General features: G+C 45.7%; 7 protein-coding genes across 7 annotated transcripts; 1 reads left to right on the top strand and 6 right to left on the bottom strand.

The window, feature by feature from the left end:
• Positions 1-827: 827 nt before the first annotated feature.
• Positions 828-1,532, bottom strand: SERLADRAFT_437143 (uncharacterized protein; the record flags this gene model as incomplete). Its single annotated transcript, XM_007317452.1, has 1 exon — positions 828-1,532. The coding sequence occupies one exon, from the start codon at positions 1,530-1,532 to the stop codon at positions 828-830; it is 705 nt and encodes a 234-aa protein (XP_007317514.1).
• Positions 1,533-4,479: 2,947 nt separating this feature from the next.
• SERLADRAFT_437142 (uncharacterized protein) lies at positions 4,480-4,932 on the bottom strand (the record flags this gene model as incomplete). The annotated part of the gene is made up of 3 exons (XM_007317451.1): positions 4,480-4,599; positions 4,657-4,719; positions 4,780-4,932. 3 exons carry the CDS (start codon positions 4,930-4,932, stop codon positions 4,480-4,482), a joined length of 336 nt encoding a protein of 111 aa, XP_007317513.1.
• A 3,088-nt stretch (positions 4,933-8,020) lies between these two features.
• SERLADRAFT_437141 (uncharacterized protein) lies at positions 8,021-9,693 on the top strand (the record flags this gene model as incomplete). Its single annotated transcript, XM_007317450.1, has 4 exons — positions 8,021-8,175; positions 8,239-8,816; positions 8,871-9,022; positions 9,082-9,693. 4 exons carry the CDS (start codon positions 8,021-8,023, stop codon positions 9,691-9,693), a joined length of 1,497 nt encoding a protein of 498 aa, XP_007317512.1.
• A 277-nt stretch (positions 9,694-9,970) lies between these two features.
• Positions 9,971-10,424, bottom strand: SERLADRAFT_368793 (uncharacterized protein; the record flags this gene model as incomplete). Its single annotated transcript, XM_007317449.1, has 4 exons — positions 9,971-10,076; positions 10,130-10,158; positions 10,212-10,238; positions 10,296-10,424. The coding sequence occupies 4 exons, from the start codon at positions 10,422-10,424 to the stop codon at positions 9,971-9,973; spliced, it is 291 nt and encodes a 96-aa protein (XP_007317511.1).
• A 782-nt stretch (positions 10,425-11,206) lies between these two features.
• SERLADRAFT_348456 (uncharacterized protein) lies at positions 11,207-14,116 on the bottom strand (the record flags this gene model as incomplete). Its single annotated transcript, XM_007317448.1, has 10 exons — positions 11,207-11,465; positions 11,517-11,574; positions 11,627-11,699; positions 11,760-11,782; positions 11,840-12,028; positions 12,089-12,176; positions 12,228-12,419; positions 12,488-12,706; positions 12,761-12,954; positions 13,012-14,116. The coding sequence occupies 10 exons, from the start codon at positions 14,114-14,116 to the stop codon at positions 11,207-11,209; spliced, it is 2,400 nt and encodes a 799-aa protein (XP_007317510.1).
• Positions 14,117-15,847: 1,731 nt separating this feature from the next.
• SERLADRAFT_465459 (uncharacterized protein) lies at positions 15,848-18,241 on the bottom strand (the record flags this gene model as incomplete). The annotated part of the gene is made up of 8 exons (XM_007317447.1): positions 15,848-15,872; positions 15,946-16,287; positions 16,411-17,201; positions 17,256-17,323; positions 17,379-17,483; positions 17,549-17,837; positions 17,891-17,988; positions 18,051-18,241. 3 exons carry the CDS (start codon positions 18,229-18,231, stop codon positions 17,592-17,594), a joined length of 525 nt encoding a protein of 174 aa, XP_007317509.1.
• Positions 18,242-19,129: 888 nt separating this feature from the next.
• On the bottom strand, positions 19,130-21,123 carry SERLADRAFT_465456 (uncharacterized protein; the record flags this gene model as incomplete). The annotated part of the gene is made up of 3 exons (XM_007317446.1): positions 19,130-19,158; positions 19,184-19,607; positions 19,683-21,123. One exon carries the CDS (start codon positions 21,044-21,046, stop codon positions 20,381-20,383), a length of 666 nt encoding a protein of 221 aa, XP_007317508.1.
• Positions 21,124-21,279: the final 156 nt, after the last annotated feature.

The following is a 21,279-nucleotide window of genomic DNA, read 5'->3' as shown; positions in this document are numbered from 1 at the left end:
CAGACCGACTAAACTGAAAGGTAGTAAGCTCGACTACCTAATTCACTGGCATGGTTATCCAGTCTCCGAACGCACTTGGGAACCCGACACCAATCTTACGCATGTCGCTGATTTACTCGCCACCTTCCACAAAACAAATCCCGCCGCCCCTCGTATTATTACCGCTTCTCTTCACTTCCGTCCTTACGAAAACTACACCGCCACTTCTAAACCGCCGATGCTTTTTGATTGGATTAGTAACAAGTTCCAAAGTGCCGCATCCGGACTCATGAGGACACGAGTCTTATAAAAGGGGAGCTAATGTGAGGAATCAATTTTTCTTATCGCATTCCCGTCATGTCGTGGTTAGCAGATTCGATCCCCGTCACTCCTCTTGCCCTTGGACTAGAGATTACAGCCGGTGTCTTATTACTTTTATCATTTTTCTTCTTATTCTCTCTTCACACTCACGTTCTATCGTATCTACAACGAAGCAGACTCGTTGTCGACCCTCAAGAAGATATCCCGATGACATAGCCACGATCCAGTGCTATGTCTGGGAATACTTCGGAGGAATATTGATAAGCAAAGAAGGTAGTGAATCAGCGCCTTCTCATGGGCTTACTGATACAGCCAATCGCATATCCCTTACCAATATGTTTTCTCATACGATTAGTAAACACGATAGATCGGACCACTTCCCCCCTTTTTTCTTATTGGTTAGTTAGCTGGTCAGACCACTTTCTCAGTAGTTCCCTTTCTCGGTCTGACCATCGCCGTTCACTATATAGAGAAGTATATACTCGATGTATTGTTCTCTAGTTCAATATTAGTTAGGATTTGCGCTCTTACCGATACTCTTCATTCTCATACTCTGATTCACCGCCTTCAAGGAAGGACTTGACCAGACATTGAGCTTTGTTATATAGCTTCGTATTTGTTGCCTGACATGTGTCAGTGAAATGGTCTTTGAGGGTCCTCTCAAAGTGAGCCCAGCTCTCTAAGAGGGTGATTTCCCCTGCATCTGACCTTTCTTCTGCGATCTTTCTCCTCTCTACCCACTCTGTTCTTAGGGCCGCTGCTGCCCCTATACTCATATAGGATAAGGCGAAGCTTATCCGGTTCCTTTCTCGGGAGAAGTATGCCGAATTTGCATTAAAATGGAGTTCTAATGACTCCGAGAAGCTTCGAAACTTCTTCTTGTCTCCGTCATAAGGTTCCAGCTTTGCTAATGCCGTTTTCCTAAATTCTGCTTCTTGTGCGCGTGGCAGGCCCATTCCTGAAGGCTGCCTCCTTTCGCTCTCTGCGAGCCTTCTGCGCAAGTCTCTTACTTCTTCGTCTTTCGATGAGAATCTCTCTTCCCATAATTCGTTGTTGTCTGCGATTGCGTTGTTGACCGCCGTTAGGATGAGGTTCTGCAGGTTCTGCATCTGCTGCTGGTTGGTTGCCGGCGATGGTGCGCGCGGCTGAATATGCGGTAATGCGTCCCGCAAATCTGACATGTCGGTGCTCTCGGCCATGTCCGGGGTCTCTCGATATGTGTCGTAAGACATTCAGGGATGATGTGGGGGATGGTGATAAGAATGATAGGGTTGGAGTGATTCGTTCTTGTTTGATTGGCCCGGGATAGGGCAGAATCGGGATCTGGTAGGAATATAGTGATGCAAAGGGCATTCAAAAAAGGTTCCCCAGATGACAAGTCTGGATCAACACTTCTTTAATGAAGATCCCTTTTTCTGTCTTTCCTTCTGCTTATGGGTTCCTCTTCTGTCCCCACTAAGCGTGTACGTAAACTATCTATTTATAGTACCAGTGTTCTAATAGTATCGTAATCGAGGTCCGAACGGTTGTCTCGATGATGGCCCGCGTTAACCGCTGTCAGCCCTCTTCCTACTGGCGGAGGCAAGTGCCCGGCCCGGTAAGAAGTATAAAGAAGTTTTTTGTAGCTAATAGAATCTTAGCGACTCCACGTCACTAAGTTCTCTAAGTATGGGATTGTGGGGGCGGATGATGGGAGATAGAGGGATGGTTTCGAAAGATGAGTTAGATGGTGATGATTGGATGAAAGTGATTATGGTGGATGGGCGAGTGATAGGAGATGTGATTTGAGAGAGGGGTGTGGTGAGGCGAATGTATAGTTTGAGTAGAACGAAGAATAGGATGATGATGATGGGGGTTAGGATGATGATTAGGATAGCCTTTGTTTCTGTCATCAACTAGGTGCTCTTTACTAGCTTTTGATTATATAACGACTGAGTTGCACTACTGGAAGAAACCAGGCAACTCAACGTCAATCTCTAGCAAGTAGTTGAACAGGTGTATAAAGACGAAATCAAAAGCTAAGGTATGTACATCGTTGAGTGTCTACTTATATATGTAAGAACTCATGTCAGCCATGAGGCGCTGACTGATAGACATGAGGATGTATCGTGTTTAGCTTGGTAAGATGATTTGTAAGTGATCATGTGACTTAGGGTCATATGATGAGATAAGAAGATAAGATAAGGAAGGCTACGTGATAAGATAAGGAGAAATGAGTGTTTCTACGTCAGAGTTGGAGATGAAAGGTGAAGTATTGGGTGTAAGAGAAGAGGATCGTGACAGTGTGAAAACTACAACAGAAAGTTGAAGAGGAGAATGAAATTTTAAAGGTCCAAAAATTGTGTTTTTGTAACACTACCCCCCTCCTAAGGCTTGACTTCCAGGCGATGTCGATGATGAGAACTGCTGTTAGAAAACCACACACAAAAACAAACTAACACACAATCCTCCCAGATTCCACGGAACTTGTTTATGGGCTTTGCCTCCTAGAACAGTGGAGTGGTCTGGTTGTTCATGGGGTGGTATGTATAAAGATCCTTCAAAGTAAAACCCAGAGGTGTATGAGTGTGGGTTTTGAGGAGGAGGGATAGTTGAATTTATAGGAAGATAGGTGCTTTGTGGCGAGTATAGACGAGCACTACCTTGCTAATGGTAGCACAAGGTAGGTTTGAGAACGACGAGGATGACGAGGTGACGAGGTTCCCAGTGATAGCAGGCTCCTGACGCACAAACTATAGTGCTCAGAAGGACTCTAATCGAAAGGGATGACAATGACTTCAAAAGTGGGAAGTGACAATGACAGCAGTTGACAGTGGTAAAAGTGGGAAGTGTTGTGACCACACTGGATCACAAGTAGCAGATTAGTGAACTTGAGAGTAGAGAAGAAGTCTGGATTGGAGTTCTTGTTTTTTTTTTTTTTACAAGGTAAAATACAGGGGTTTATATAGTAAAAGAAAAGTAGGCTATGCACAGTATAGCTGTGCAAAAAGAATGAGAAAGAACATGAAGGAAGGAATGTATGCTGACGAATCCTGCGTAGGTAGTACAGGATAAGATTGTCTAAAAAAGGAAAAGAAAGAGATAGAACAATGAATGCTGTGAGTAATGTCACAGGTTTGTACAGCCATAAAGTAAAGTCCAATAGCAAAAAGAGAGCAGGAAAATCATGATGTCATGGGAAGATGCAGTAAAAAAAAGGGCAAGGCAAAACACTATCAGTATCAACACAGTTCCTTTATTGTCAGTCAGGCATTCTAAAAAAATATGTGTCCATAAAAATGATTCAAAAATCAAAAATAATCGCACTGTAAATGAATGTTCTGCTGAAGAAAAAGAAACTGGAGCCACCGGTCCACCACCTAGTCCAAATCCGACAGTTCCATGGCCTTACCAATGGACTGGTTGTGTTGGACCACCTGATCAAACGAGGGAGGGAGAGGAGTAGTTCCAATTTGGAACAAGTGAGTCCCAGGCAGCGTGTGGTAGGTGTAGCTGTAGCGAAGACGATGGACAAAAGATAAGTGTACCCAAGTGAATGGGACAGCAATGAACATGGGCGACGCAAGGGGATGAACCTCTCAAAAACTACCCACCCACACTCCAACCAGGCAAGACGAGTGACCGATGTTTTGATAGTATATGATGGTAGATCGACGTCATAAAGATGGACCTGTTGCCCTATTTGAACTGGCTACCGGGGCTTTGCTAATATCAGCAGTGGCACGTGGTAGTCAACGGATCGGCGACGGAAGCGGATAGGAAGTGGTGACATCAGAAATGGTGGGGGAGCAAAGAAGATGAGGAGGAGGAGGGTGGAGGTGACGAGGAGGTAAACTAAAATGGGGATCCAGAAACAACCGTTGGGTGAGAATAAAAACAAGAGTAAAGGACCCATGGTGGGGCTAGGCAAAGGAAGGGAAGTGAAGAAAACAACAAAAACGAGGGCGCAATGCAATGTGTAGCCAGTGGCAATGCAAAAATTTGCCGAAATGCCGAAATGTGGAAAGAACCGAATGGAAAGCAAAGGTGAGTGTGACTGGATTGCCTAATAGAGGTAATGCTGATCAGCCACAAGTTCAAAAAAAGCAATATTAATTACTATTCCACGTGGCACTGTGCCTGTGTGGCGCAAAGGCGAGTCTTTTTGAATATTCGCTTCGTTATTGACACCTGTCCATGCTACCAATCAACTTTGGTGCATGACAGCGCCCAGTCATGCTCAGCTTGCAGTTTAAAATATTTTTTGATCTCGACTTTGAGATAGTCCCAGACAGGCCACACTCCCGCGGTGTAGCACTCCTGCATTCTAACTTGGGCGTATCAACCCGCCACAGGTCCTTTTAATTGAGATAGTACCACAGTTGCTACCTCAAAGTCATCAGCAAACGCATCCCAGTTTGCTTTGACCCAAATTTGGAGCTTGATCCACCACTCGGCTAATCATGCTCTGTCTCCCTCAAAGGCGCCAGGGTCAGCGACGACTTCGACTTTCTTATTGAACTTCTTCTCGACCGAGGGGGTTGCTGCAGGGGGATGTGCCTGCAGCTCGGCGAATTGCGTGGTCAACGCCAAAATCTGTGCACGCATGTTGTGCAACAGAGCATTGATGTTGGGTTGTTGTTGCGACAACATGTCAACTTGTTCTCTTGGTAAGGTAAAAAAAATGTAACAGGGGGTCCCCACTTGCTATCTGCGGATCTACCTCTTCCCTGCTGAGTATCGGATCTCAATCTCCGACTACACACACTATAGTATTTGAAAAGGTATATAAAAAAGTATTTGTAATAAACCCTGGTCCGAGTGGTTGTCAGGGGGTGGTCCACTCGTTAAGCTGTCAACCCTTCTCCAGACTGGCGGAGGCAAGTGCCTGGCCTGGTCAGAGGAAAGAGAAAGAGAAGATTTGTATGTAAATTCTAATCAACAATAGTTCCACACTATTGCTGAGCTAAAGTACTCCCCTTCACGCTGGGGGCCGCGTATCAAAATTATTGTCTCTTCTCCCAAAGCACTACAAGGCCGTTGCTAGGAGTGCACCTATCTGCTATGCGGGATATTCCCAAACAATAATACTATCCCCTTAACCCTGGGATCCAGGTTTGCACAATGCACGAGAGAGTAGAAAGAGTGAGTCCTAATGTAACAACCAAGAGTTTGTTACTCTGGCGCACAACTCAGACAAGCTATAGAGATGATGGTGTGGGAGTGGTTACCCTTTGGGCTTCAACAAGTTAGTTGTGAGGACACAACAGGAGGACTCGCTGAGGAGTCTCCTTGATCTATTGGGGTATATATACTACTACAGGTTTGTATGTACATATGTACTATACAGTTGATGAAGGCAGTGGCTGATGATGTCATGGGCACAGCCCGTGTGACCAGCTCTACTGCGTGAGATACTTGTAGCTAAAATAAGAAGGAAGGCAGCGCAGCGTGAGAAAGAGGAGAATGAAAATTAAAGGTCCGAAAATTGTGTATCGTAACATATATGTTCCGATTAATTGTGTTCTTATTCTCTTACAATGGCTGGCCACCAGAGCAATATCCAATATCCGGTTAATTGTACAAGATGCAATTTACCAAGCAACTCGAACTTCTTATCAATCTATGAATATAGATGTTGAGGTTTGTTGATCTATTATCTAAAGCAAGATATCAAGATATTGATGAAGAGATAGAAAGTTCTACGGAAAGAAAAAGACAATCTCCGGTTTAATAATGTCTTTGGAAACCCCGCTCATGAACGTTTGCTGGGATCAAGGATCAAAGATATCTGCTCAAGTGTCCGAAACAATTTTTGACTGGATGTAAGCCCTGTTTTCTTCTCATGAATAACAGCTTTTACTGAGACATCCAGTGTTACAATTGACATACCAGCACCTACTTACGCTTCACTTTTGTACTTCTACTTTGATTTTCCAAGTCACATGACCAGTCATGTGACCATTTACTTTACTTTACATTTTTGACTTTTCATAGTCACATGACCAGTCATGTGACACATCACCTGACCAGTGTCTAGACTCATCATGTGACCGGTCACATGCTAGACATTGGACTTTAAACTTTATTTACAACTGTACAGTACCTCATGTATTTTAGTATATATACAAGAGCAATACATGGGGAAGGACTCAGCGAGTCCTCCTGTTGTCTAGCACAACTAACCACTCCCCATCATCTTCTTTATAGTGTGTTCCTGTGTGCGCCAGAGTAAATAACTCTTGGTTGTTACATCCAGATCCAAAACAGTATCATTGGTGAGAAGGCAGTAACTCTTGCTGAGTTTACCTATAGCTCAGCAATGAAATATAAGAGATTTGGAGCGACGACTTGGATGGGAGCTTCACAAATCACATTGCTCTGTTGGTACGTAGTATGTATCATGTTTATAAGGCAGGTAACTGACATTGTTCTAGCGTTGTTTTGGCTTTGAGAACTTACAATTAATTGAAAATGCAGCACCTGAGAAGGAAGCGGGCAGGACAACTGATCAAGATATTACTGAGCCAGCTACAAAGAAATGCAAGAGAATGGGAGGGCAGGTAGCTGAAGGTGAAGATTTTTGGGGGAAATTAGATGATTGGTTCAAAAAGGGATTGAAGTTGCAAGGAAATAACATGAAAATGTCGGAGTGGAAGCAGTGAGTAATTTATTGTTTTCTTTGGCTCCATTGGTGAACTCATATGGTGCTTTATATTCCTGGTACCGTAGGTTACCAAGTCTCACATTCACAATTTGACACTGGAAATGGCACAGGTTGTTTGCACTGAATATTTCTTTATGACTGTATGTTTTGCACGCCAATACTTGCACTTTAAGGTAGGGCTCACACACCACGTGATCTGTGCCAACCTGTGACCCACTCAAATCCATGCTTGTTGTGACACTGTGTCCGACTCCATTTTCTTAATGGCAACTGCACATTGCATATTTCTGACAATCGGCTGGGACAGAGATGGGCGGAATCAAGCTGCAAAACTTTCTGTGCAATTTTTTAAGACAAAAATAAGGTTTTGTGCGTGCAATTAGATATATACAAGAAAGTCACAGGTGATCATGTGACGTTAGTGCCTTAGCAGACGACTGAATCTTGTCAATGCAATTCATGTCACTTTGATTCGAGCTTACATGCCCACTTCAATATCGTTGTCGGTGCCAGGGGTGCCCGGAGGGCGATGCTGTAATACTTGTAAGGTACATTATGGAAACAATTTGCCTGGACAACGCCAAATCCAATCGCAAGATGCCTGTGCGCAGTCAAATTGAAGAGAGTGCTTCATCGGAAGATATTTTAGGTAGTCATTCAAGTGCAGGTGTTACAGAGCCCATTCTGATGGATTTAATGGCTGCTAGTCTTTAGAATAATGTGTATTTTCTGTAGTGCGAGCAGAATGAAAACTGTGCTATTAATACTATGGAAAACACCATGAGCTAGTACATGGGAAGATATTGCCTTATCAATACTGATTGCTGGAGAAACGGATTGAATTCAATTACTACATTTTGGATCTGTGCTGGTGGGGCAACATATGGACTGAGGAGCGGCCCTCCCGAAACATGCTCAGTAGCGGATGAATCCGGGCTCACTTCAAAGTGGCATTTGCCGGGCTGAACGAAAATGTCTGGCTGTGTACACATCTGGGTGGCTGGCTGTACGCGATTTTCCGGTATGGACTGTCTGTTATCTGTTACTTGTTTGTCAACCATAAAAACCAACAAAATGGCATATCCACACTCGGTCGCTGGAAGTCAGGAAGGTCGCGAAATGTCGCGAAATCAACGTGATCTTGTGGATACTTGCTTCGAGGAAGGCCAATATGAGTCAGGGATTCAAACGCTCGAACAGCTTCGCTCACTAAACCTCAGGCCTTCCGTGTGCGTCAATTTTTGCTTGCGTATATATCGTGTAGTGGTTACTGTTCCTCACTGTCAGTGCAGATCACATATCCGCCAGTTACTTTACATAGCACTGTATCCTCCACCGCCTGAAACAGCCGATAAAAGAAAGGAAAAAGGACAAGTGTCTATGTCTCCCATCAAGTCTTCACCAAACAAAAATAATCAGCAACAGAGGTCTACCCACATACCATCTCCTGATGCCACGGCGGCTGCACAAAGCCTGCTTACGTCGTTCGCTCTCACAAACTCTCCTATCTCCATTTACCGCGCCTTGCCACAATATGGCTCTCACAATGATGTCCGAAGCTCACCGGACCTCACCGGAGAAGAAGATGATTCTATCATTGCCCGGGAGTCTGCCTGCATAGTCAAGAGCAAGCATTGTTGGGCTATCCTTAAAGAGAGATTTATACAGCGTAAGCAACTGTCCGTCATGTCAAAAAAGGGGAACAGGAAGTCGCGCAGCAGCTACATTTACGATCACGAAGAAGAAGCATCTGTTGAATCTGCAGAGCCATCACCCCTTTCTTCGGTTGCAGACCATGTGTGGCCGGTATTAGACTGGCTGATTATATTATTTGAAAATGATGAATCTCTGACAGAGGATGTAGGATTACGTGAGTGATGGCTCCTTGCCAGAGCGCTCGTTCTGACTACAATATCGATATCAGCGCGACATTCTCCACTATTATTATCTCAAATCCCCCCTCCTGTGTCTGGTGGTGCGCGATGCGATGTTGATGCACCTTTGGATATTGTGTGGTATTCTCTGATGCAGAGCGACCATATGCGGAAAACAATGGGTTCCCGAATCATGTCTTTGGTTTGTAAAGCGTCTTGTGTTTCCGCTTGTCTGCTGATTTGCGAATGATCGTTCTTTAGCTGATAAATCTCATGTCATCGACTCATTTTGATACTAACACGTTTGTTACTTCTGTGGCTGCCCGTCTTTTCTCATCGACCCCAGACTTCTGCAACACATTCTTCTCTTGTTTACCTGCCTCGTCGTCGGTTCTCACGTTTAAAGTGGCGCTTTGCAGAAAATATCTTGCTGGCGTTTCAACAAACGCTGGACCAGAGCAGTCAAATCACCGTCCAAAACCACAAGCACGCGCTATACGGAGTGCACGCCGCAGCAGTACATCTCAGGTGGACTTTGCTTCCTCCACCGGTACTACTAACTTGTTATCAGTCTCCAACAAATCTATGCTTCCCTCAGCTACCGAAATAATGCAGCTGTCTCTAATCGAATATCATGAAACAGGATTACAGAGTGGTCATGCTCAATTAGTCCGAGCTAAATACGAAATTCTCCTTGCATATGGCACACTGAAGGACGCTTTGCCTACCGAACAGAAGGACTCTGAATGGCAAGCAATGGTTTCCAAAGGACGGCTTGAGCAAGCCATCACATTAGCATTCCCGCAGGAAGGCGAAGGGTGCACCTACAGAGAAGCTCTCCTTGCGACCTTGAACATTTGGAGGCTTGGTTAAGGATTTTAGGTCTCCAGTGTGACATATCTTCGAGCGTCATCACACACTATCACCCCTTAGTATACAATCATGATGTGTACACTAATACAACTTGTATCATGTAAGACCAGCGCCCCCTTTTCATGATTGCGTTGCTATCCTGGATGGCGCAATACGCCTGCACCTCTAGTAATGAGAACAAAGTGACAAATATGAACACATAACTCCAACGCGTACAAACAGCCGTTCATATATCTATCAGGATCAGATAATACTATGTACGGGGGAACTAGGAATCTCAGAGCTGTTCAATCAATATTCTTCCTGCCACTCCATGTTCCGATTCAAGAATGGGAGGTGAACCCTGATACAAATGTAAAGGAATCTGACCAATGTAATGCTCGCTGTATAGTAACATAAGTTGGAAAGAAGACCTCACAATCTAAAGGGAACATACCCTCCAAAGCCTCCAACGAAATAGACATCCTGTGTATCCATAGTCATTGGGAGTGTAGAACTCTAAGCAAAGCTATACTTACATGGGGGTCAAATCGAGCCCAATATGACTAGATTCACGGCGCTATAAGCCGAGAGAACCCATAGGAAAGTTACTCGTGACTTACAATGTGAGCGCCTTTGTCGTCGTCAGGAAGCCACCAACGTGCATCAGGGTGTTTTTTGAGATAACATGCTCTGATTGCATCTACATCTGGGACAAGCCGTGAGTCGCGGAAAACCGTGACATCGCCCATTAGAGAAACTCGAGCATTTTTGGCCGCTGGATGTTCCGCAGAAACAGATATAGAGGCAAAATGACTAGGTGAACTGAGTATATTCTGGCTATGGCGCGAGATAGGTAGAAATATAAGGGTCAGGGAACCATTGTTATGGCAGCTTTACGACACAATGCCCGTTAGACGTGTATGTGTCGAACGATAAGAATGATAACACCTAGCGTAGTATTCTTGTATAGAGAATGGATGACCTGTCAAAAGTATTTCTAGGTGAGCAGGGAGGATACGTTGATAGGGGGCATAGATTTTGACTAACCAGGTAAGGTCGGATGATCTACGGGATACACCGTAGCCATGGTACCGATGGACGTTGAGGAGTGGTCTACTAATTTCCTAGCTAGAATGGCTGGACGTTTATAAGACGTGGGTTTTTTACAAAATATATCGAGGCATGCGTGCATACCTGCCTCTTTGACCGTTTCGTGGGCCTTTACGGTCGAATGGATCAACATCAAGCCGAGAATGGCGCGCCAGACAACAGCTTTAGTCAGTACGAGCATAATGATACCCTAGATATATGACAGGATTCGTAAATGCATTGATGCTCATGTCAAGCCCTCCAGACCACTTACCTGCAGATTAACAGAATACACACTCAAAGTGAGGTTTATCAATGCCCAACATCGTGGCATGTGCATGACGACAATTGTTCGCGGAGTGCTGCTTATGTAAACTTCCTCTAACAGACATTAGTGAATGGGCTACAAAAAATCAAGGCTACGATAGCGCTGGGGTAAACATTATGTATCTTCCGCTTCCTCTTCCACCTCATCATCCAAGTCCACATCCACAAGTTCCCCGTCATCGGCACCGCATGCTTGATCATCTTTTACTTTACCTTGCTGACCTCTCCACATGTCCGCGAGAAATTCCGATGTACTCGCATGCTCTATCGACTTGTCATCCCTGACCCTGATAAATCTGGGGAATCGAAGGCTTAGGCCCCTAGTCTGGGATACCAAGCCCATCGCAGCCAAGGAAACAGGACTCAATGTAACACTGTGTGATCTGCTCAGCTGGCGCTTTTCCAAGTAAAGCAGCGATGTTTACTCTGCACCACGTATCTCCCACACTTCCCGAGGTTTGAAGTAGACATCTGGATCGAAGCCTTTCGGGAAAGAAATTCTGGATCAGCCTACTAGATTAATGGTATAGCTTACCTCCGGTGATGCATTCCCACTGCGGCAGCCGTGAACACGTATCTGAATCTTCTGGGAATCTCGACTTCATTTCCTGACCGAAAGGAGGTAAGGTCAGACAGAAGTCCAAAAAGGGGAGCTGCGCAGTACATACTCTGTAGAAAACATCAGAAAATCCTGTGCAAGGTGTGAGCATCATAACAATCTATAGCTGTTCGGCCTAGAAGCACTGACCAGACATGCATTTACACACAGCAACAAGATCTCCTGTAGTCGATTCCCGTACTGCTAACAAAATTGGACTCCACCAGCCAGCCTTACGACCATTACCATGCCATGCGCCTATAGGGACGAGATCAAGACTGTCTCCTATACTTAGCACATAATCCTTTTTGAGCTTCAACCATGCAGAAGTGCGTTTATCTAATTAGATAAGGAAAAACCAAGTTCAGGAATATTCGGTTACTTCAAAATGAGCATTACCAGGTTCATATGTGGCTGGTAGGGGTTTCTTTTTAACTTTGTCCTTTTGCAGCGAAAACTCCTCCGGAACTTCCCCGCTGTCAAGTAACTGGGGAAGATAGGTCAGTACCATAGTGTTGCTAAGGTAAGATCTCCATACTTTAATCATCAAACCTTCACACCGACTTTCTACCGCTTTCATCCAAAAGTCCTCAACATGACCCCGACCCTCCTCGCTGTCAAAACTGTCGACTTGGTCCAGACGAGCGGCTCCCTGTTCCTTAGGAATTTGGGGAGGAAAGTTAACTCGCAGTAGGGAACGCCGCTCACGAAAGGGGCGTTCAAGAAGTATCTATCAGATGGTCATTGTGGTCACAATATCCATTTGGCATTTGGATCCATGGCCACTATTTGACTCACCTCGCCATTCAAAAGCATAAGATCAAATGCGAATACGCACACAGCAACTTTAACATCTTGTATATTGACATCTTTTCGGGCTCTGTTTGACAACTCTTGAAATGACTTAAGGCTACCATGAGCGGGATCAATAGCAACTATCTCCGCATCCATGATAAAACATTGTAGATCCGGCGAAGAGGCGAAAACACACTTCACCAAGGATACAATGTCGGGGTACTATGAGATAAATCTCAGGAGTTGTCAGCGTGATACAGATGAAACGATACCGACCTTACTCGTCATATCTTCTAAGTGACGAGAAAAAATGCGAACGAAGACTTGCCCGTCCTTATCTTTGGAACCATGGATTTGGGCACGCTGTCCATCATACTTAAATTCAGCGGTGAATGATAAATCGCCGAGACGATCGTATATCTCATCCAGAGATCGAGTGGGAGAACCCAAAGTCGGGTGCAGAGGAATCCCTGGGTTATCTCAACAAATTGCAACATCGACAGTACGAATACACACATATGACTCACCTATGGTAAGCGGAACACGTTCGGCCAACCCATCTAAACCGCCCTCAAAAAGACCAGCAACTATGTGATCATAATTTGGGTGTTGTACAAATACTTTCTTGACTAAACTCTCTGCAAGTGAGAACTTCGCAAGCACCCGGTCCCTAGATTCATCAGCAACCTTTCTCTTGCTGTCCGTGGAAAGTGGTTTCACTGCGGCGAGAAGGTTAGGGTTTGTGTAATAGGATGAATCTATGGATAAGGGCGTAGACATATTGGAGGGCGGTGTCAAAACCATAGCTCTGGAAAGGGCCGTAAGAATTGATGTTCTAACAGCCCCAACACGAAGATTCATTGATAATGTCCGAACAAGAAATCTGACTTCTTCTCCTTTGGCTGCGACAAGCAGTTTTTCCACTATAGTTTGCTTCTGTTTATTGGCACCCTGTCCCTTGACATTTGCGATCTTTATAAGTGAGTCATATACGGCCGTGATACAAAGCGGAGGATGCGGGACCAAAGTACGCAAATTGGACTTGGCCTCAAAAGCGACATCTCCAGGGTCACCTGAGGCATTATATAGCCTTTTGAGGGCGGCAGGAGTTAGCCCAGAGACATGCTGGATAGCCTTTGAGATGACAGAACTACCTATTCCAAGTTCGATAGGTGAATAGGGCGGCGATAAAGTGTTAGAGAGGAGATAGAGTGCTGGAAGTAGGGATGAGGGGTTATAGCGTAATAGCGTACGGAGGCAATTTGTCAGGGTGTTGATGATAACTATACGAGAGCGCGTCTCGGAGAGCGTCACAAGAGTGTGTGCGATAAATGCATAGGGTGCGGCAGTGTTTGCGGGCCAGGGTTCTTCATGTATAGCATAGACAAGTGTGTCTATAGATAAAGGCCTGTAGGGCGTCCCGCTAGGTCCATCGTTCGAGATGGCAGAGTTAAAAAATTCCGACCTTGGCGCAATGTACGAAGGCGAACTGGACGCAATATTATTGGATTGAGCAAAAGGAGAAAGGCGAGAGGCCGAGGGTCCAGGTTGATTAATTGTTTCAAAAGAAGTAGTTGTGTCGCGGGTGGTTGGTAGCGAATCAATATCAATGACCTCTGTGAATTGCTTCATCGGGTCCTCGTAGTGTGCCTCCAACCCCTGCGCTGTCGTCAGATCAACACCGCTCTGTATAGCTAATTCCCTGGTATACTTCTCGCCATCCAGGGTGTTTTCAATGTCGATTGAGTCATGATGCTCCGCCTTCGCCTTTCCTTTGCCAGACTTGGGCTGGTTCGCCTTGGGTCCTCCGAAATAGCTGTCAAGAACTGACTGATCCCCAGACTTTCGCGCTCTACTTTTCCTGCGACTTGTCGTTGCAGAGCTGAGGGTGCGCTTCGGCATGATAGCAAACCGGCAGAGAGCAGTGCTGGCGCGGGTTCCTATGGGCGACATCCACAAAGCGAACATGCACGAGATCGGAGACCCAAACGATCAGGTAAGCTTTGAACCGGTGAACGATTTATTTGCCGTAGTCACTGTGGCCCTTCAGGCGTGCTTCAGGCCCGAAATATGTCCAGTTCAACTGATATCCAAATTCACATCATTTCTATCACATGCCCGTCGTTGTGCAGTAATGCTGGACATCGCTCATTTGAGTTAAGGGGTCATTGTATACACTGCTGGAGCACTTGTCAAATCTTTTCTCCTTCTGGTATCGTCTCAAGGCGAAGATCAGACAGGTTTAGGCACTTCTGAGACCTGTCAAATGAATGGAGGGCTCAATGGCGTGCATTCCGTATGATGGTAACCTAGAAATTTGTCTTAAACGGAACATATGTAGGCACACACAGCTTTTTGACCGCGTTCGTTGCGGAGTCACTTGAACTGTCACTCCATACAAGCAACGCACAAGACGAATGCTACAAGCTTACTCCACATGCAATAGTACAGTAAGAGCTGAGACTGCCACCTAACCTGTAGCACACATAACGGGAGATACATGTCCCGTGCGCGTTATCCAATAATGGTACCTGAATCAGTCGTCGTTGTCAATGCCTTATTTATACAGACATCCAGATGCGGAATCTGCCAACGACCTATGGTTCGCGAAGTCACTGCTATCTGCCAATGAGTAACAGCACTTGAAGCTGGGGAGAAGGATAACGAAACAGGACCCTGACCTAGCTCCCAATTACATGCCATCACGCGTAATGATTGACACTGAAATCAATTCCGCGATTTGACATTTGGATCGGCTGCATTCCTGTTATCCACTAGCAAGCGAGACATACCAACGCGCGGTACAAAAGGACCACTCGCGGAGGTCACAACTCACGACAGGGACGGACAGATATCGTAACACCCCAGGCTTAATCATAGGTATACTTTGATCACAACGCCACGACGTGCAAAGACCCGTGGCGTTCTGCGAGCTGCCTTCGCCAGTTGCTCCCGCTTCTGAAGATGAAATCATAGTGCATCACTTACCATAACAAGTCCTGATCCTCTTTCTCAAACTTTGTGGAGAGTTTACGGGGAGCCCATGGGAACCTGCTCCTGTATGAGAGATGTTTCGTCCCCACTATCACGTAAAAGTCCAAGGGTCCATCACTGCTCTAAGAGAAGAAAAGTGTCAACTGATAGACATAATATGTAACATAGTGAGAAAAGGTTAGCGTAGTAAATAATTTCTACTCACCAGACCACCCTTAGGAGGGAGTCTCGCCCCAGATAACTGCCTCCATTGAGCAAAAGCGGAAAAACAGATACTCCAGGTTTAGCCACGAAGGCTACCAATAGCAAGAGTGCTGAACACGTCGCCCGAGTGGCCGGATAGCAATGCCTGGATATGTCTAAGCACGTAACACTTGACCGATCTTCAAATCACCTAGTGTGGTAGCATCGTCAGCGCAGTCTACCTCAATGGGGGAAGTTTAAACCAGAACTGAAAACACACTTACGACATCATGAGCTGGGAGAAGTTATCTCTTTTCGATCACAACGGGGAGAGGCTATGCAACCTGTCACAAGAACAGGTGCATAATTCTTCACCATCAAGATATGATTCATTCATAGCCCACGGAATCTAAGAGAGATACCGGATTTGATAGCTACTACTCTGAACAGTCACAGGACCGCAACCAATCTCTAACCGCTGGTCGAGTGTCTGGACTTCCCTAATCGGTAGGCGCGGTGATGTTGAAATATACGACAGATAACGAATTTCATCAGAGCAGGAGGCCATCGAAAAGGTAAACATGAATAAAGCTGAGTCTCGAAAGTGTCTGAACCAGATCATCTAACTTTAGTTAGGAAATATGATCAGGGATGAATTCCCATTGAGACGTTTAACGGTCATTTCGGTAGGCATCAGGCACGTAGAAAAATCAATTCCGTTTCCGTGAATGTAAGAGGGTGACAATTACCTGTCTCCTTCCAGACGACGGTTCCCGGAGGCACGGCGAAATAACCATACACCCGCCCTGTTCAGCGGCTCTCGAAACGCATATGAACCGACAGTGGAGTCCTTGGCTCAGTGCCTTCTAAGAAATCCGCCTCACTTTCGATCAATACCATGACCGATCGACGTAACTTCTCCTACGTTCCCAACACCATCCCAGCCCATGCTGGTCAATGGGCCGCTAGTCAACCCGCTCACTACTCATCTGCAGGGCACTACCAGTCATCGTCGTACGGTTATGCACAAACAAATGGTTTTCGCACCGGGATGCACCCATCCTCTCCGCCGTACGCGACGAGTGGTATGCCACAATCCCCAGTCCAGTACCCAGGAGCGGAATATGCAACCGTTCCATCCCATTCCTCCATGACGAACCGCACTCCTTCTGGTGTTTATTCTCACCATCCAATGTATATCTCAGAGAATATGCCCACAACACACACTTCGCGTCAACCGATCCCCATTCCCCGCTCGCACCCGTCGCAGGGCTACCCAATGCCAAATTCTCATTCTTCGCGCAACTCCATGACAGTATCTCCTCCTTACCCATCGCCAAATTATTCTTCGCATGGGTCTCCACCTGTAGATCACATGGCACAGTACCCTGCATCTCCAACTCGGCCATTTTCTTGTGATATGTGTGCGCTATCATTCAACCGACAGCATGACCTCAAGCGACACAGAGAAACACACTCTGGGGAGAAGCCATTCTTTTGCAACGGAGGATGTGGAAAGACCTTTACAAGAAAAGATGCTCTTAAGCGACACCAGGTTTGGGAATCACTCTGAGCGCATTGTACGGTTACTCACCAAAACCATTAGCTCGTTAAACATTGTGGCCATGAAGAGGACGCGTGATTGGACTTTAGGGTTGTTACCTTTTATTATAGTAATGTTAGCTCAGACTGGATCACTCAACAAGCTTTCACTGACTTTATCTTGCAGTTAAATTTTGGCTTGAACGATTATCCTGTACTAATTATTCCATTGTATACGACGATGTTTGAGATTTTTGGGGACGTGTACCATAACTATAGCCTACACAGCATATATTTGGAATGACATATAAGCATTCAGATCTGGCCGAACAACAATTCTCTTACGTTTCCGCTCAAGAAAAGAATTTCAAGATATTCTCATTGCGTTCTAGTTTTTCTCCGCGCTATCGATGACTCTCTCGAGGATCCATGCATCGCGCGGGACAATTCTCTTGTAATAGTTCTCGTGCACTCCAACTTCTTTGAAACCGTGCCGCTCGTAGAACCTTTTAGCAGGGTCATTGGAAACTTGAACATGGAGATATATGTGACTGATTTTTGGCTTGGCCTGTGATGCTGCGGCTTTCACGATAAGCTCAAGGCTCTGCGATCCAAGCTTTCGGCAACGATACGGCTTTCGTATGGGCCTGAGCGCATGTAGCGATATGAAGTATTAAGTTAGCTTACTGCAAGAACGCCCATAGTCATCAGATACAGTTTGGTGACCCCATCTGTCGTTTCTAGTCTGCAACAAATAGTCCCAACTGGGACATCGTTGTAATACACTAAATGGGACGAGATCTGTCATGAATGGTTTGCTATCATGTAGGACTTCCTGACAACGCACCAAGTTTGCAGAAATCCTCTAGTTCTGGTAATAAAATATCCTGGTAGAATTTCTCGCTATACCTGATTGGGAACAAGACAGAGTTTAACTTTCTAACAGTCCCAAGGTTGTTTGGTGTCAGAGACGCGAAAGAAACGCGCTCTGGTGTCTTAGGGAGTGATTCTGTGCCAGTGGTCGACATTGGGAGAGCAGAGCTTGAGAGAGAGTGAGGGAATCGTCAAGCGAGGTACGAGGTTGTGGGAATATCTGCCGTAATATCCTATCCCTCTCATGACATGACCAAGTTTTCAGCCACCAGGTTCAAAAAGTTACCTGTCGAGCCTCTCTGACGTTTTCGATGCTGACAGCCATAAGGAAACATTTTTCCGGTCAAAGTGGAACTGTAGGACATCTTTCACCTGCTAATCAGAACTGATTGAATATTTTAGATCTTATCATTCCTACTTGATATAATACCCGGAAGTTGCTTAGTACACCCGCAGTCGCATTACCAGTGTGTACCCATCATACGTTTCTGAAGGTGAAAATTCAAATTCTAAGCATTGTGGCCAGGCCTCCCTACACCGATTATGACAGTTACATCGGTCATTTGCTTCCCCCTGCTCCGATAAGAGCGGTGAGTCTGCTTTCTATGCCATATCCGTGTTGTCATGGGAGTCAAACTCAAATGCGATATCGATAGGATCAGCATGCAATATGTCGTGACATGATGTCCCCACTTACTAGTCCTTTATGCCCATTACTGGCTGAAACTCCCCGAAATTGAAAAGGTTTGGTAGGTGTCGCTGCAGTCAACTGCTCCCGGCATCACCTGTCCGAAACAAACATAACTCGCATCAGGTCCGCGGTTTTCGATCCACCTAATCCTGGCTTGTTGGTTCTCCCAGCTTCTACCTCTATCTCAGTGCTAAATGGCGATGTAACCGGTGACCTGCTAGATCGCCCGCACAAGGCCATCGTTGGTCTTTTCGGACGTTATCTGGTCTCCAAAGATGTTGTCAAGGAATATCTCAGACCGTCCTAGATCCACGGTATCTCATATCAGACTGTTGGCGGCCCGGACAGCCAATGTTCGTAGAGGATCCTGACGGACCATTTCCGGGAGACGCTCATAATGCTACCCACCCATCTAGAAACTGAACCAGGACACTATTCCTCTACATGGCATTGGCATCGAACAAGATCTGATAAGCAGTCAAGTTTGTCTAGATCCTTCCAACGCGTTCGCAGTACCTGTGCTAAGGAACACTTCCCAAGTGCAACCACTCAAGAACGTGCCTTCCACTGCTCTTCGTGGCACATCTCCACCGCAATCATCTCGGAAATTTACAGCACAGCCGTTTCAACTCGTTTGAATTGCTATTGGTCTCCTCCGTGCTTTGCTTAGTCCCTTTCATGACGCTCACAGCCCACCCCACCAGCTATGATAACCGCAAATGGGATTTTGGACAGTAATGTTCCTGAAGATAGGTCGGATATCTGGTCCGATCCCTGCCGTATTTCCGGCACATTGGCAAAGACAGGGCCTGAGCGATCCTAGAATCATCTCTACACGAGGCATGTAAAAGTTTGCTTGACGTTTCACTCTCAGACTCATAAATTTCTGACATCTATTTCATTTTCTGTTCCTAGTGGTTAGCAAGACACTGAAGAATGCATCCAGGATCAGTCGTCTCTCAAGATGCTAACTATACGATGAAGTGCTAGTGCAAGTTAGCTTCGCTGTTATTATTGGCTCGATAATCCGTTACTTCACGAAGCTTTTGTCAGCACCATCAAGTGGTCGTTGTAATTATCCCATCGTGTCACCGGAATGCTTGTCAGCTGGTTCGGTGAGTGTGGTAAAATGGGGGTCGTGTACCCTGCAAAGCTGTTGTTGCGGCCCCGCATCTCTGTCATCATTCTGTGGAATAATCTCAGCGCTCATATTCTGGTATCATTTGAATTTTGTCCCTTAAATGAACATCGAACGCTTTACCTGCACCACCTGACAGTCATACGATTTCTCAAGACAATGCATTATGAAACGCCTTCTCATGGTTGAACTAGTACTGTCTCCATCGAGCTATGATTATCATTTGAAAGTCCTCTAGATCATGTAACAGCAGCAACGACGGAAAGTCTGATGGAAGGCTACGTCTCGTGTGAGTATGTGGTAGTACAAGTGGTATGAAGAGTGTAACAAGAGGTTAGATAGCAAGCACAACATACAAATCAAACATTGAAAACGCGATAACGTAGGGCGTGTCAGGTTAATAAGAAAACGAAAACTCAAGGAAAGAATACATGTGAATACCACGGTATTGGTGACTATGCAAATGTAAACGGGCCTAAGTCACTAGGTGATCGACTCCGGTTCCTCTTTTCCCCTTCGTAGGAGAGGATGGTGCACGTGAACGTCGTTTGCGAGGAGAGCGTTGTAGCCGGTCGAGGTAGACATCATCGTAACTCCGAAATATGCATGCTCCCAGCTTCTCATCATGCTCTGCCAGCGTTGCCCATACGCAGTGCCATGCTCTGTCTTCTTTGAATCGGAGAGCCACTCCAGTATGATTCTGATCCCATCGCTCCTCTTTTTGCTTCATCTCGAATGCTTTGTCGGTGAGAGTGATAAGTGCGCAATCCTCGATCGTCAATTCCACATGGACCTGTCCAGTGGGAGTATTCATAAGCGTTTCTAGCGAATGGTCCATTTCGAGCCGCTTGGGTACACCTCGATATACGGGGTCATAGCCGTCGACAAGGATTTGGAATGTGGTATGATCGGAGAAGTCGAGAGTTAAGGTTGGGTGTTTGGGTGAGCGGCTAATCCTCGTGAGCACCTTTCCGACAATAAGGCTTGGGTCGATGCCGACACTTTGCAAGCGAAGTGGTACAGGAGGGCGTCGTGATTTAGTAGGCGAGATAGGCGAAGGTGTGCATGGTCGGGACGAAGTGTCAGAGATTACAAGAGTGCACGAATCCGAGCTGGTTTCACTCGAGTCACTGGGGAACATTTCAAAGTTCCAGGATGTCAGGGCTGCACCGCTGAAATATATTACAACAAAAGACGACAAGATATTAGTCTTTATACAAGAAAGCAAACCAAAGCGATTTCAGTGTCCTTTGGCTTTGGTGGTTGGGGACGAGATCCACAGCGCTTTGGCCACTGATCAGGGACATAACAACAAATGCAAATACATCTCGGAAGCAAAAAGAAAGCAGATCGCAAAGGGACGCAAAAAGTACT

This window comes from Serpula lacrymans (assembly GCF_000218685.1).
Source record: "Serpula lacrymans var. lacrymans S7.9 unplaced genomic scaffold SERLAscaffold_6, whole genome shotgun sequence".
NCBI classification, from domain to species: Eukaryota; Fungi; Basidiomycota; class Agaricomycetes; order Boletales; family Serpulaceae; genus Serpula; species Serpula lacrymans.
Note: the sequence above shows the minus strand (reverse complement) of the source record. Positions and strands in the feature narration are given on the sequence as shown.